Genomic DNA, 14001 nt, shown 5'->3' on the forward strand with positions numbered 1-14001 from the left:
GCGACGAGAATTAAAATTTTGTCGACCAAGCCAGAATTCAACGAATCAGAAGTTGTGATACAGCATGGGGCACTCGTGATGAAATACATTTAACCGAAGCCTTTAATAACTTTGTTACTGACTGAGATCACGAAATAAGTAGATAATAGAAAATCAACGTAAGGGCGCGTTCCCACTATATCGTCACGTTTTATTAACGTTGGACGACTGTCGTGTCTAGCCTGTTCCCATATCACAACTATCTGTCGTGGACGATTTTTTATCGTCGAATGACTGTCGTGAATAGCTGTTCCCACTAGATCGTGACGACAATAGGAGCTGCGACAATCTGTCGTCCCGATTTTATCGTGACGTTTTTTTATCGTCTGACGACTGTCGTTCTAGCTGTTCCCAATTCCCAAAAAGTTTGTCGTTGTAACGATAAAAAATCGTGAATGACAGTTAATCGCGTCGTGCTATATGTATACAAGGCTCGTGGCTTGTATAAACTGTAAACTGCACGACAATCTGTCGTCACGACATAGTGGGAACGCGCCCTAAGTCATTGAATGACAACAAAATTTTTCGCTTGCTTCAATTTTAAAATTTCCCCTATAGTCATTGACCTAAAAGTAAAAAAACCACAAAAAGCAAATGGCATTCTTACAGAATGCTAAAGTAAAAGGTTCTATTTTGGAAATTTTAAATATTTTCCTAATTTAAATCCAATTTTCTAGGAACTTTAATTTTGTGCCATTCTCAAGAGTGGTTTTGTTCAAACAATTTTAAATTGAATTTTTATTCAGTAATATATGTATAAGAAAGCTGTGTAAGATTAAATTTATATTTTAATTATGCTTTTACTTGCACTATTTTGTTTATAGGCTACCTGCTCGTAGCTATTGCGAAACATTAGCATAGATAAAATTATTAAGCTGGGTGAGGTAATACGACCTCATGGTGCAAATTCACATACACTGTTGCACAACCTATTGTGTTGAAATAGTACAATCAAATAATCTTTATATTGTAGTTAAACAAATTATACTTGAAATCGTCATATTGATTTTTAAACTCTATAGCTCATTCGTAAAGGCAGATTCCCTTGGAAAGTATGAGCAAGAAACTGTAGGGGTTGCTCAATGTAAATAAACATTTGTAAACATTTAACCGTTAGTGAAACTTTTTGTTTCAATATAGTTTTAAACCTCGTGAATGCCAAATTTTGAATATTAACCGGATTCTTATTAAAGATACTTGCCCCTTAAATTAATTTGTGACTTTGTGAAGATGACTGTCAAGAACAGCTAGTTTATTTTTCTCTTATGAAAAGATGAGTCGGAGATGACGAAGGAAGAAGGAGGTCAGTCGTCAGTATTGCGTGCTACTGGATAGGCAAAACCTTGACTCTCGTGTAACAAGATTTTCAAAACATTTATAACAAACAAGCAGCGCATTTTTTGCCAATATCAATTTTTGTAAAATTTTATACATATATTAAAACTAATATTTATAATATTTATTGCTACTGTGATCTGTCATGCAATCTGTGCCGCCTAGTGTTGAGTTACTCATAATCGAGGCAAGTCGTTTGTACCACTCGCTTAGTTAGTTTCTCACAACACCTCATGTCATAAAATGTCCCACCTCACACCTCACCTCATGTCACAGCCTCACTCACGTCACACTGCTTCGAATACAACAATTCAACAATGATTGGTCCTACACTGCCCGCTTTTTAGCTGATTTTACATCACGTGATAGTACTAAATAAAATTAGCATTTCTATTATATTATCTATATCATAACATTTCAGTTATCCAATTGATTGATACCATCATGTTATGAAAATGTGCTTAATATTCCCTGTCTGTTGAGTCATTGCCGTAGGTGCAAACATTCTTACCACTACCTCACCTCATTTGAAGAAGGGCATTGGGACATTGTACCGCCTCATTTTTTCAAATGAAGTACTATCCAACACTAGTGCCGCCTATGGATGCCGCCGCAAATGGACACACTAACATGGACCAGAGATGTCTCGTCGACGGGTGATTGCATAGGTAATCAACTAGGTGCCAATATTTGAACCGCGTGTTTATCCAGGTCGCATTGCACTTGTCCAGTAATCTGAATGAAGTGCTTGTAACGGTTGAATCATATTGAACACACAAAGTCAAGAGAATTCGCGCATTGCTATTCAAATTGCCCATGGCCATGAGTCATGGCCACGTGACTAGTTACATTACACTTAGGGGATTTTGTTGAGACTTCCTCGTAAAAATTTTCCTTGATGTTATCCGCACTTCTCATTGTTGGCGCATTTACTGCAAGTAACTTCTCCATACACAATAAAAATAACTTGTTAATCAAGTTACCAATTGCGTTGATAAATAAAATAAAAAGTGCCACTTTGGAAAAGAAAAGTAAAGTAAACGAGAACAGAAAAGTATGCGCTTCTGCACCATTTACCGCCTGGGCATTAAGTATACAATATTATCTTCACAAGCTGGCAGTTTACTGATAAAATAAAGTTAGCTAAAAGACTTTTCGCAATAGTTCTAGTACCTCTAGTGGAGGCAAGTGGATTTTTTTCCACTCTTCCCTACCACATTTTCACTCATTGGTATTACAACTCAAAACAGATAGTTCCCAAACCAAAATACTTTTTTCCATCTTCTAAGAAAATTGTTACAGCGATTTAAAAAACATTTTTCTTGGCTAAACCTGTAGCCTCGAAAAGCCAATAATGGTTTCACGCGAAATAAAAGTGCGATTCCAATTATCAACGTTGTAGATTATAATTTGTCGAATTTTTTGTAAAATTAATATAGCATTACAAACACAAGGTTCTCTTCTAAAATATATTATATATAAATACATACCGATATATAATAAAATATCTCGCGGGCAATATTGTTTTGCAACTCACATTGATACATAGAGTAGAATGGAACGTAAAGTTCCTTCTAAGTAGTCTGTGATTCGCTCTGGACCTTTTGGAGGGAAAAGTGTCGTTTTTATTTTGACTTTCAATTATTTTGTGAAATCTAGTTTAAAGTGGAATAGGATAGTGCTATTGTGCCTTAATCGAAGATTAAAACGCGAAATTATACGAATCTCAAACTAGAATACCCGTATCAGCCCGTTTTATGGAATCCCGAGTCAATCCAAGCACGCCGCCTCAAATTGCCTATCCTCTTTGTGGCGGCCATATTTACAGAAACATAATTTAAACTTCATGTTTAGGCTAATGGCTTTGCCAAAGCCTTAATAAATTAAAAAAAAAAATCTAAGTAGTCTGTGGTTCCTTCCTTCGTTCGCCTTTTGTAGTGTCACGTGTAGATTAATTTCGCGTGCTTGTGTATTTATTAAAAATGTCTGTTGCAAAGAAAAAGAAGCACGTGTCGAAGAAAAATAAGAAGGCTTGGCGTAAATACTGTGACATTACAGATGTAGAAGCGTTCTTGGAAGATCAGCGATTAGAAGAAAGACTGGGGTGAGGTTATGTTATCATGTTAATATTTTAAAATCATTGACTTTGTAAGTCAATGTTTAAAATGGTCAATTTTGTCCACTTCTGGACTTACTGCAAGAAACTATAGCAGTTTTTACCACCGTATTACGCCATAGTGTGTTTTGTATTTCAATGTAGCGGAACCTCACTGAGTCCATGTAAAATCGAAAACATCTAAAATCTTTTATGAGTTTTTCCAAAGGTGTTAAACTCATTTGGTCCCAATTCCAACATATTGCGATTTATTCCACAATTCAAATTATTCACGTAAACATAGTGTAGTGTGACATGTAGAATGATTTCACATAGAACCATATTCATTTAACCAACTCTGAGAATAAAATGTTGGTATGGTATGGTGTAACGGACTGGTGTCCGCTACTCGACGTCCAGGTGCCTATTATGCGTGTGGTGGATCGGGAGGACAGGAAGGACCCTGCACCCAAGTTCCTTCAAGAATCAGCAATCTTGGTACTCCAAAGTAGAGTGAGTGAGATTAAGTAAAATGTTACTTTACAGGAAATTCGACACGAAGCCAGATAGTGAGCTATTCATTTTAGATACAGAGGGTGACAATAAACCTGTAGTTTTTGAAGAAAAACCTCTCTCCGCTAAGCTGAGAAAAAGATCAAAATTGGCAGAGACACCAAAATGTTTTGAAATTTTATTGCCTTCATCTAAGGTAAATTAAACATTTGTACAAATGGTTAATGGTATTGCACAATTTGCAAATTAGTGCCTTGGATTTCACAAAAATTATAGTAAGTTAATTTGCTCACAGAGTACCGTTATCTCAGTGAAAGTTAAATCCTGCAAAATAGCTTTGCTTGTGTTGATTTATTTTTTATCATTGACCTACCAACAAATGGACGTTGAGTCTAATACAAAAACCACAAAAATATGTCCGATGTTAACCTATACAAACATAGTGACACGTAACGAAATATAAAAAACTAAAACGTTTAATTTAAATTGTAACGTCATTGCAGTACTGCCTAATTTTGCTTGCAACAATTTAAGGGCCCAAAAACACCATATTCAGCTTGTACTGGAAATTTAACAAAATGCACCATATTTAGCTGAAAATTACTTGAACACAAGAGTAATGGAGTAGTCTTTATTGTAAATATTAATTAATATATATATATATATATATATTATTATCTCGAATTTCGTACAAATTCACTTAAAGAAATAATAAAGAGTTGGGCAGATACAGACATACAAATATTACTACAAATGTGAAAATAAGCGTGTACTATAAGAAATGTACTGATATTCCAAGTAAACGTAAACTCAAATATCCAATTCCGAAAAAAGTAATTTCGAAAACCGATTTATAATAAAACCGTTACGCTTTCGAGTAATTTTAATGCTTTTCACAAAGACAAAATTAGTTTTTAATTTGTAATCTTTCTAAAAAAATACATTTGGCATTATGAAAAGTTGAGCTAACGTTATTTCGGGCACATGTATTTTCTGACTTCTAATGGGTAGTCCCAAGCAGTAAAACGAGTAAAACAATATTTTGTTAGTTATTACTAACGTTTAATTAAAAATCATTTTAAAAATAAAATTAAAATCAAGGCGACTCTATAGTTTCTTTGTTTTAAATATTTTAATTGCTTGTGGTTCGAACAATTGAAAACGGTCAAGAAGTTTATAAGCTTCTTGAAATTGACACAATGAGTCTCTTTCCATCTTTTGTGCATGCAATGTCTAGAAAAAGAACAGTTAGCTATTTGATTATTTTGTATGCTTTTGTAATTAATATTTACGATTCATTCATATATAAATTAAATACTATGAAACTGTATAAAACAAGATTTTTAAGTGAGAACTATGAAAACACAATATATTTGTTTAGCGAAAATATGATACAAAACCCTGTTTTCACATTTTACTGCAGTAATTTTTACATGTTATTATTATATGGTACTGCATGATTGACAACCGCACTGACAGTTGAACAAACGAAGACTGTTGCGCGATTGACGCTTTGTATGTGATTTTAACGCCCTATAGATGCGGACACCGATGTCCATTTAGTGGTTGGTCAATGCTTTTTATGCAGTTTATTTACCCTTTTAGATAATTTTTTTAAATTATTGCATGATAAATATATTCTACACCATACACCTTTTTTGCACGCTTTAACCTGTCATGCGCCTAGAGACATGATACATTGTCCCTAAAGGTTTTGTTAAAAATTTTTGTAACTTAAAAATGTTACAACTGTTGGATAAAAACACAACATCCTGTGTAAGATATGGTTAGAGGATGCTACAATAAAAAAAAAAAACATTAAGGGCCCCATGTGCATTAAGGACGCATGATCAGTTGACCATCACTGGGTTTATAGAGTAGCAAATTAACTTCCATTTTTAATTATATAGTTTTAATCAAAGTAACACCTGAATCTATTAATTGCCTTAGATTCAATGAATTTTGTTTAAGGTGCAAGATCCTAATGCAAAGCGGAATCATGTGAATCCTGTGGGGGCAAAACCTACAGCTTTAAGTAAAGTAACAGAGAAGCGACGATTTGAGAAAGGAGCGTACCAAAAGAAAATTGAATTAGCACGAAAGAACAGGTGGTTAGCTGTGGAAAAGAACAGAAAAGTTAAACAGTCTAGGCAAAATTTTCACATAGATTTGTGGGGTGAACAAGGTGACTAAACATTTTCTTTATTTTTACTATAACCTAAACCATCATGTAAGCTATTGAATTCATTTTCTTTTTAAATTTACCTCACTATTCCTTTGGACTACTAGAAAATCTGGAACACTCTATGCTTATGTCATTGACTTACTACCCATCCACACATCTTTAAGGAGCAAAGCAGCATTATATGCAAATAGCGTATGTGCAAAAGAGTGGAATACATCTATGTTTCCCAAAAGCTAGAATTTGGGGCTAGCCTGGAGTGAAGAAACGTTTACTTGACCAAGCATATGTGTGTTTGACATAAAAAAAAATTTGGTCATGTAGATAATCTTACATTGGATTGTCTGAAATAAATCAGTATTTGATATTTAATAAAAATGCAATTAAAATTCGTGTCTATCATCGTGTTTATATTTTTCAAAGGTGTACTTGAGCATGACTCAATGCCATTATATTACAAACTATACATTAACAGTACTTATCTAATTCTACGTTGACAGCGCCAGAAACTAAAGGGATCCCTGAAACTCTATGTGATGAATTTGTGTCACCTGAAGCTCAATTACATAATGTGCTTACCGAGCGACGTTTGCGACCAAAACCACCGCCACCCAAAACCGTAACCACACGCGCCGCAATTGAGACTCCACATCCTGGTGTCAGTTACAACCCCTCTTTCAAGGTGAGACTAATTTGAAGTTTGATTTCTTTTTTCAAGGATGGTTATCACTAAAATTAAGTATTTGATTTTACCACATTTTTCTTCTGTATGTAAAATTATATCTAAAATTGTTTATAATTTTAAATCATTAACAAATGTATGCTTTGCCATAGGAACACCAAGAGCTGCTGCAAGAAGTGGTGCAGCATGAGCACAAGATGATGAAGCGTGAGGCACACTTGATGCGCGTCACCAATGGCATGTTCCGCAAAGTAACACAAGCACAAAAAGAGGTTTGTTTACTCTGTACTTAATTAAACACCATAACAACAGGCTGTGTCTTTGTCTGTTTGTTCCTGAAGTAGGAATAGTGTCATAATGGGTATCGCCTTTCACTTGAGAATGGTGGTTCCAAGACCTGGGGTCTTGGAACCTTGCAAATGTGCAAGCAATGCCTAAAAAAGGAGCCAGAGCTGACCCTGTCAATTATAAGCCTATCTCAGATACTTCCACAGTCTGCAAGACTATGGAATGTGTACTGTCAAGTAAATATCATACCTATGCTGTACTGTTAAGTAAATAGCATACCTTCTCCTGTCGTACCTTGAAGACAATGACGCCTACAGTGATTACCAGTATGGATTCCGATGAGGGCAAACTGCCGTGGATCTTTTTGTGTATGCTCCTCACTTATACAGCGAGGCTATAGAATGACATTGCGAAGCACTTGCAGTGTCTTTGGACATTTTGACAGCGTCTGGCATGCAAGCCTTTTAAGCAAACTTCCGTCTCATGGGCTTCCCACCGACCTTTGCAATTGGATCTTAGATTTCTTGAGACATAGGATTCGAGTGGTCTTAGAAGGCAGCTCTTCAGAATATGACGAGTCTGGAGGAACCAGAGAATGTCTAGGTAATCCTCTACTAACTCTCTGGGCTAGACATAGCTTCCAACTTACAGGACAACACACGTGTCCCGTGCATCTCCTTGCCTTAGGCCCTCGTCTAGACCGCTACAAAGACCCGCTAGCTACGCACAAGACAAACGTGCCGGCCACACACCAGAGGAGAAGGAACATTCTCGTCTCTGCAGCTACCACAAGCCCCGGCGAGTCCATACCCACAGTCCGGGTCCGCTTGATACGCCCGTAAAGGTGCGTCACTGGTGGTTTGGCCCGGGCGTCTGCCGACCCTGGTCTTATCGGGGAGACAGGAACTCCCTATCTCCTCTCGGGTCAGTAGATACATTCGCAGTAAGGACATTCACACTGGGACAATTGCTTCAGTTGTACTAAGTAGAAATCCAGTAGTGTATGAAGTACTGCTGCCATCTATGGGATAGTTCTGCTAAATACGAACTGGCCACCTTTGATTCAGTTGAAAAGCTTGCCAAGAGACTTACAGGTGACTCGGAGTTAGTAGGGGTGAAGCAGCTGAGCCTTGAACAACCTCGTAAAGTAGGCAACTTTATCAGTATTCAGTATTCTACTGGATATATCATGGAGAATGTGCAAGGGAATTGCACGATTTAATTCCGACTTCCCCTTTCCATCATCGGGGACCAGACTCGGGTTCCACTAATATATTGTGGATATTCCAAGGATTCGCACGGACCGTTTCGCTTCCACATTTATATGGTGAACGGCTATGGCGTAGAACAGTATAACTTGAGCCTTTTCAAGGTGAGAGTAAATAGACATAATTTAGGTGAGCACCGACACGGCACTTTCTAAGGTGAGATTCTTTATAAGGTGAGATGAAAGTCAAAGGCGTACTTATTTTTTTGTGAAAACAAACAAAATGGGGCGTAACTGATTGTGACCACTGTATTAGACTTTGTGTAATAATTGATGTTAATTATCATTCCGCACCAAACCCTTGTTTAATGGTGTCTGTATCAACAAATTGTTACTTTCCACACATTTAAATTACAGAACCAGTGGCGCGAAGAAATGAGCGTTGGACTACCTCAACCACACAACCCGTGTAAAGATCCGTCGGACTCCGTGTCGGACACTGACAACGTGTACAAAGCTATCAATCCTCCTGTGAAGAATAAGAAGAAAAACCTCAAAACCCGAAGGAAACAACGCGAACAGCTCGAAGAAAAGGAGAGACTAAAAAGGGAGAAAATAAATAAGAAAAAGATTACAGATATTTATAAGTAAGTTTTGTACAAGTTTTAGAAAGACCTAAAATTGTAGTAACATAAGCACATCAAATTAGAATTCTTTTAAACTTTTTTGTTAGTTTAATATTAATTTTTTTTTGTAAAAATATGATATTAAGAAAATAAAATCATAAATTGGAAGAATTATGCCACAGTAACGTTACTACCATATGAGGCCGTTTGAGGTTACAGAAAACTGTGCTGCTTTGCGAATTTCATAAATTGTTCTAAAAGGCTACATGTACTAAGCGAAGCGTCAGTGGTTTAGTTATCGCTTTAGCGAACTTCAGAAAAGTTGTTTCAATGGGTCTGTTTAAAAAATGGTGTGAATGCACTAAACTTTGGAATTAATAAACGTAGGTAGCTTATATCAATGACTGGACTGATTGTTTCTGGAGATTAATAGTGGTTGTGATAGTCCAAGATACCTCTTAAACGACCTGAACGTAGTGGCTGGGTGTGAATGGATGATGATAGCTATATTAGTTCGTAATTTTAGATAGCCTAGCACTTTATGGACGATGTCACTCGATTAACCTAGATATGAATACGAAATTATGCGAAGAACGGGCCGCGAATCAAAGTGCATTTTTTGCTGCTGCAATGCGATTTATTTTTCTTTATAATGATATCTGACTGTCGTTTTATGTACATAATGCTAATATTCGTATCGTCGCATTGCGTGCGTTGGACAAAAACAGATGGATAACACTGAACTGAACGGAATTGAGTCCGCCTTCTATGGGCAGAATTGTTACCATTAGGGTCCACCGCGCTGACCCGCGTCAGAGGTCTTTGAAAAATTTTGAGAACCTTTTAAAACAAACCTTCGAAAAATTCAGAGTTAGATGACCTGCATCAAATAAAGCAAATAAGCTTACTAGTGGATTGGCATTGCTGTCTTTATAGTTTAAAATATGCTAAAAATTTTGCGTGCATGTCATGTTAAAAGTCCCTAAATGTGAGTATATCAACCAATGGTGTCTTGGTTTGTTTGGATCTTGCCGCGTGTGCGTTGTTAATAAGAACTTATGACGCCTTATTTCGCAACTAATTAATAGTTGCAATGCGAAATCTATTTATATAACCATAGCGCTAATATTGTGCTTATGCAATACTTTTATAAAGCGAATTTAAATGAAGTAGATGATAAAATAATGATAGTTTCATTCATTTCTTGCATGAATTGCAGTTATACTAGTCCGTGTAAAGAGTTTTTGTATGCCTTGGCACATTATTTTATAATTCCACTGTACTGCCCATGAACTTCATCTAATTTCGAATTCATATTAAAGCGATTTCAGTAAAGTAAAAGGTCTTCCAATAAGAGGTTCCATTTTGATAAGTAAAAAAAACGAGTATTTTTTAAGCGAAATCATCGGATGTTTATTTAATTGTAAAGATTAGGGTATGCCATTAATAATGGAGAACATTATCAGTCAATTGGCCGCCACGGCTGCGCTGCAGGGCTATATTCTTTTCATGAAATTTTCCATCACCAATTTTCATATTTGCGGCTGTATGTCCTCGATAATTTCACGAATTCCATCTTTGAATTCCGTCTAGAATCGATTGTGGGCCATTGGCATAGACCTTATCTTTCACGTAACTCCAAAGAAAAAAGTCCAAAGGTATTAAATCGCAAGATTTCGTAGGCCAATCGTGATCGCCTCTTCAAGAAATGACACGGTCAGGAAACTTTTCATGCAAAAGAGCGACGGTATCGTTACTTGTGTACGTACTCTGCCGAGTGTCGATTTCTTATAACGACCCAGGTCCATTCAGTTATGGACTTTACATGTATTCAAAAAGTTAAGTGCACCAAATGTACCTACATAATGTATATGCTCATTATGTACGAAAAAATTTGTGTGTGCATTGTGCACGAAATTAAAGATTTGCTATGCTTTTTAATAGTATATAAATATTTTTTGTAGTCTTAAAGCTGAGCGCAGGATTTCCGTAAAAGACAAATGTGATGCGAATAACGTAGCTAAATTCGCGAGCAATTTCGATCGATCGGCATATCAAAACTGCCACATAACCCATTGTTCTGACCATTACTATATTGACTATACAGTTGCCTGAGAGCATCGAGTATATAACCAGAAATAGAGACGAAATAAGGGCCATATATTCCTGGTAACACATTTGCGATACAGCTCTTATAAATATCAACTCCCGTTTGCACTGAAATATAGACAGGCCAACTACAGACCTGTGCATACCTCTCCGTATATTCCAAAAAATATTCTGTATTTATTGTAATAAAGATTATATCTCTAACAATGCCGTGCTGTTCTATTCGGTTGTGTGGGAAAAACAGCAAAACATCTAATTACAAAACAACCGGAATCACATTTCATCGGTATTAAATATTAAATATGTAATTTTGCAATTATCGTCCATTACAGCAAAGCTCAAGTTAACTGGTCGATTTGAAGTGAAACAGTTGACGACACCCATCAATTGTTTCGAACTCGGGCTAGCCAATCGGAGCGCAGTTGTCACAGTAATGATATGGCAGAATAGTTTTCAAACAAATTAAGTGACATTTCGTCTTTATTTCTGGTTGTATACTCGATGCCTGAGAGACTTCGTAAATGCTCTTGTAGGTTTTACTAATTTTCTATAATTTAGTTAACTGTGTACACAAATTCTAGTCAGCATTATCGAAATTTGGCGTTTTTCTTTTTGACATTGTCGTAAATATGCGTGGTTGCGAGTGATTCATTTGAAATCCTGAGAAACTGAACCGAGCCTTAGACAGCATCATATTTATCATTATAACATCATCATGACATAATGCGTATTCCAGGCTCCGTAAAATCCAGTCTTCGATATTGAATAGCGAACAGAAGAAAGAGGAAGTTCACTCTAAGCGGAAACAAAAGAAAACTGTAGAAAAAGCTACTGCTGTGCCCGCATTGAATGCGCATAAGACACCTAAGAAGGAACCTGACTTCGTAGAACCTGAACAGCTAACGGGGGATTTGAGACACGTCTCTGCGAAAAGTAAGATAGACCATTCGTATCATTAGGGTTTTATTTTATAACTATATTTTTAGCGTGGATGTATATAGTGAAATTTCATAGTAAGATTCGATCATGCTTGTACTTCTATGGGTATCACCACACTTACAGACACGGAATCACGTTAAGTGGGTCAGAAAAAAATTTTGGCTCAAGCCCTTTCAGAGTTAATAAGTGTGGTGCCTCTATAATTTATATTAAGTATAATATTATTTCTAAAATCTAGTAAATGAGTACAACAAATCATGAACGTCGTCGAGATTAAAAAGATAAGCCCATTTATAAAGAAAAAAAAAATCGGCTTATTATTTTCTTAGTATGAAGCCTTGAGGTACATGCCAGAAAGGTTTGGTTCCTTTCTGACTATGAAACCGTATTATGTATTACAATGTTCAATTCATGACTAGTAATAGTTTTAATGCTAAAAAATTATTTGCAGCTAACCTCTTACGCGACCGTTACGAGTCCCTTCAAAGGCGTGGAGCGCTCGCCGCTGCCAAGCTCATGATGAAGAAGAAGAAAAATCTCAAGAGCTACTTCAAGCCAGGGCATAAAGTCACTGAGCAGGATATCGAACGCTACATCGCAAAGGCCCGCACAGCGGGTAAGAAATAATCTAATAACAGTACTTTGTGATAATAAAATAGTTAAAGTAATCTTTCGTTTCATTACATAGTTTCATTACGTTCTGTTTCATAGGTATCAATGTATCTTGTTTTTAAAAAAATCAAGTACCTCAAACTCATTATTGAAATATATAGATATTTTGAAAAAGAAATCGTAATTAAACACTGATTAAAGTCTACTACTCATTCGCGAGGCAGACTCCCCTGAAAAAGAATTAGTAAGAAACTTTAGGGGTTGCACTTTGAATATACACGTTAGTAAACATTTGTCATTTACAATATTTATTTCAAATATTATCGACCAAGACTACCTGAAAGAGTTAATCCGGTTATGGATTTGTGTCATCCAAGTATGCAGAAGTTGTCTTTAATATAAAGTTTTTATTCACTAATACTTAAGTACCTCGTAAATTGCAAATTTTGTATATCTACTGGATTTTATAGAAGCGTATATGTTTCTCCTTAAATGAATTTGTGATTTCGTGAAAACAACTGTCAACAGTGTATGGTCTATAACTATTTTTTATAAATGTTTTGTAACGATGTTAATTTATTTAAACTTATCTGTCAAAGATACTCTGGGGCCCAGGTTGTAAAATGCCTTAATCTCACGCTTTTGCAGGACAAAGATTGTATTAATATACAGGGTGGCCGGAATAGTGACGTCCAAAAAAAAAATGTAGGTGCCTCACATTGAGAGGTATCCGAATCACCCCCATGTATGTTCCGCGATTTTTCGTAGTTTTCGAGTTATGAATTTTTTTATGAATTTTTTGAAATTTTTAACCTGATCGAAAAAAAAATTATTTTTTTTCAATTCTTGCAACATTTTTGGGGTTTTTTTTTGTAACCTAATCTTTATGAATTGTACTTTAATGCACAAAATAATCGGCTTCGTAACATCAATGGAAGCTATGAAAGTTTTGACTCAAAGTGGGAATATCGCGTTCGAGCAAGTTGAACTTGAATTTTCAACTTCAAATTAAAAATCTAAACCGGCAATTCCATAGCTCTTGGGTAACTTTAAAAACTGCGCTAGACTCTTAACTTTTGTATGAATACAATATACCATATTACAAATCTAGACAAATCTAGTATAATACATAATAATAATACAATATATACAAATCTAGTACTTAATAGGACTTTATTCGCTGAAATCGCCTTCAAAGGTATTGAGGTCGAAAATTCCTATGAGAGTAATTTTACTAAAAAAAAAATATTATTGCCTATTTTATCTTTCCTAAGACTAATACGCTTTCTACCGTAATTATCCTTAAGAAAGATAAAATAGGCGATATTTTTTTATTTGATTAAAAATAAATTAAATTAAATTGAAAATGTCCAG

The 14001-nt window shown here is 35.7% G+C and overlaps 1 protein-coding gene across 1 annotated transcript; it reads left to right on the forward strand.

Moving 5' to 3' along the window:
- Positions 1-3341: 3341 nt before the first annotated feature.
- LOC113239450 (ribosome biogenesis protein NOP53) lies at positions 3342-12691 on the forward strand. Its single transcript, XM_026476463.1, has 8 exons — positions 3342-3478; positions 4016-4178; positions 5954-6167; positions 6665-6846; positions 6999-7118; positions 8759-8988; positions 11813-12009; positions 12467-12691. Exons 1-8 carry the CDS (start codon positions 3357-3359, stop codon positions 12640-12642), a joined length of 1404 nt encoding a protein of 467 aa, XP_026332248.1. The 5' UTR covers positions 3342-3356; the 3' UTR covers positions 12643-12691.
- The last annotated feature ends 1310 nt before the right edge of the window (positions 12692-14001 follow it).

Source organism: Hyposmocoma kahamanoa, unplaced genomic scaffold (genome assembly GCF_003589595.1).
Source record: "Hyposmocoma kahamanoa isolate Upper Pololo Valley unplaced genomic scaffold, ASM358959v1 99879, whole genome shotgun sequence".
Lineage (NCBI taxonomy): Eukaryota > Metazoa > Arthropoda > Insecta > Lepidoptera > Cosmopterigidae > Hyposmocoma > Hyposmocoma kahamanoa.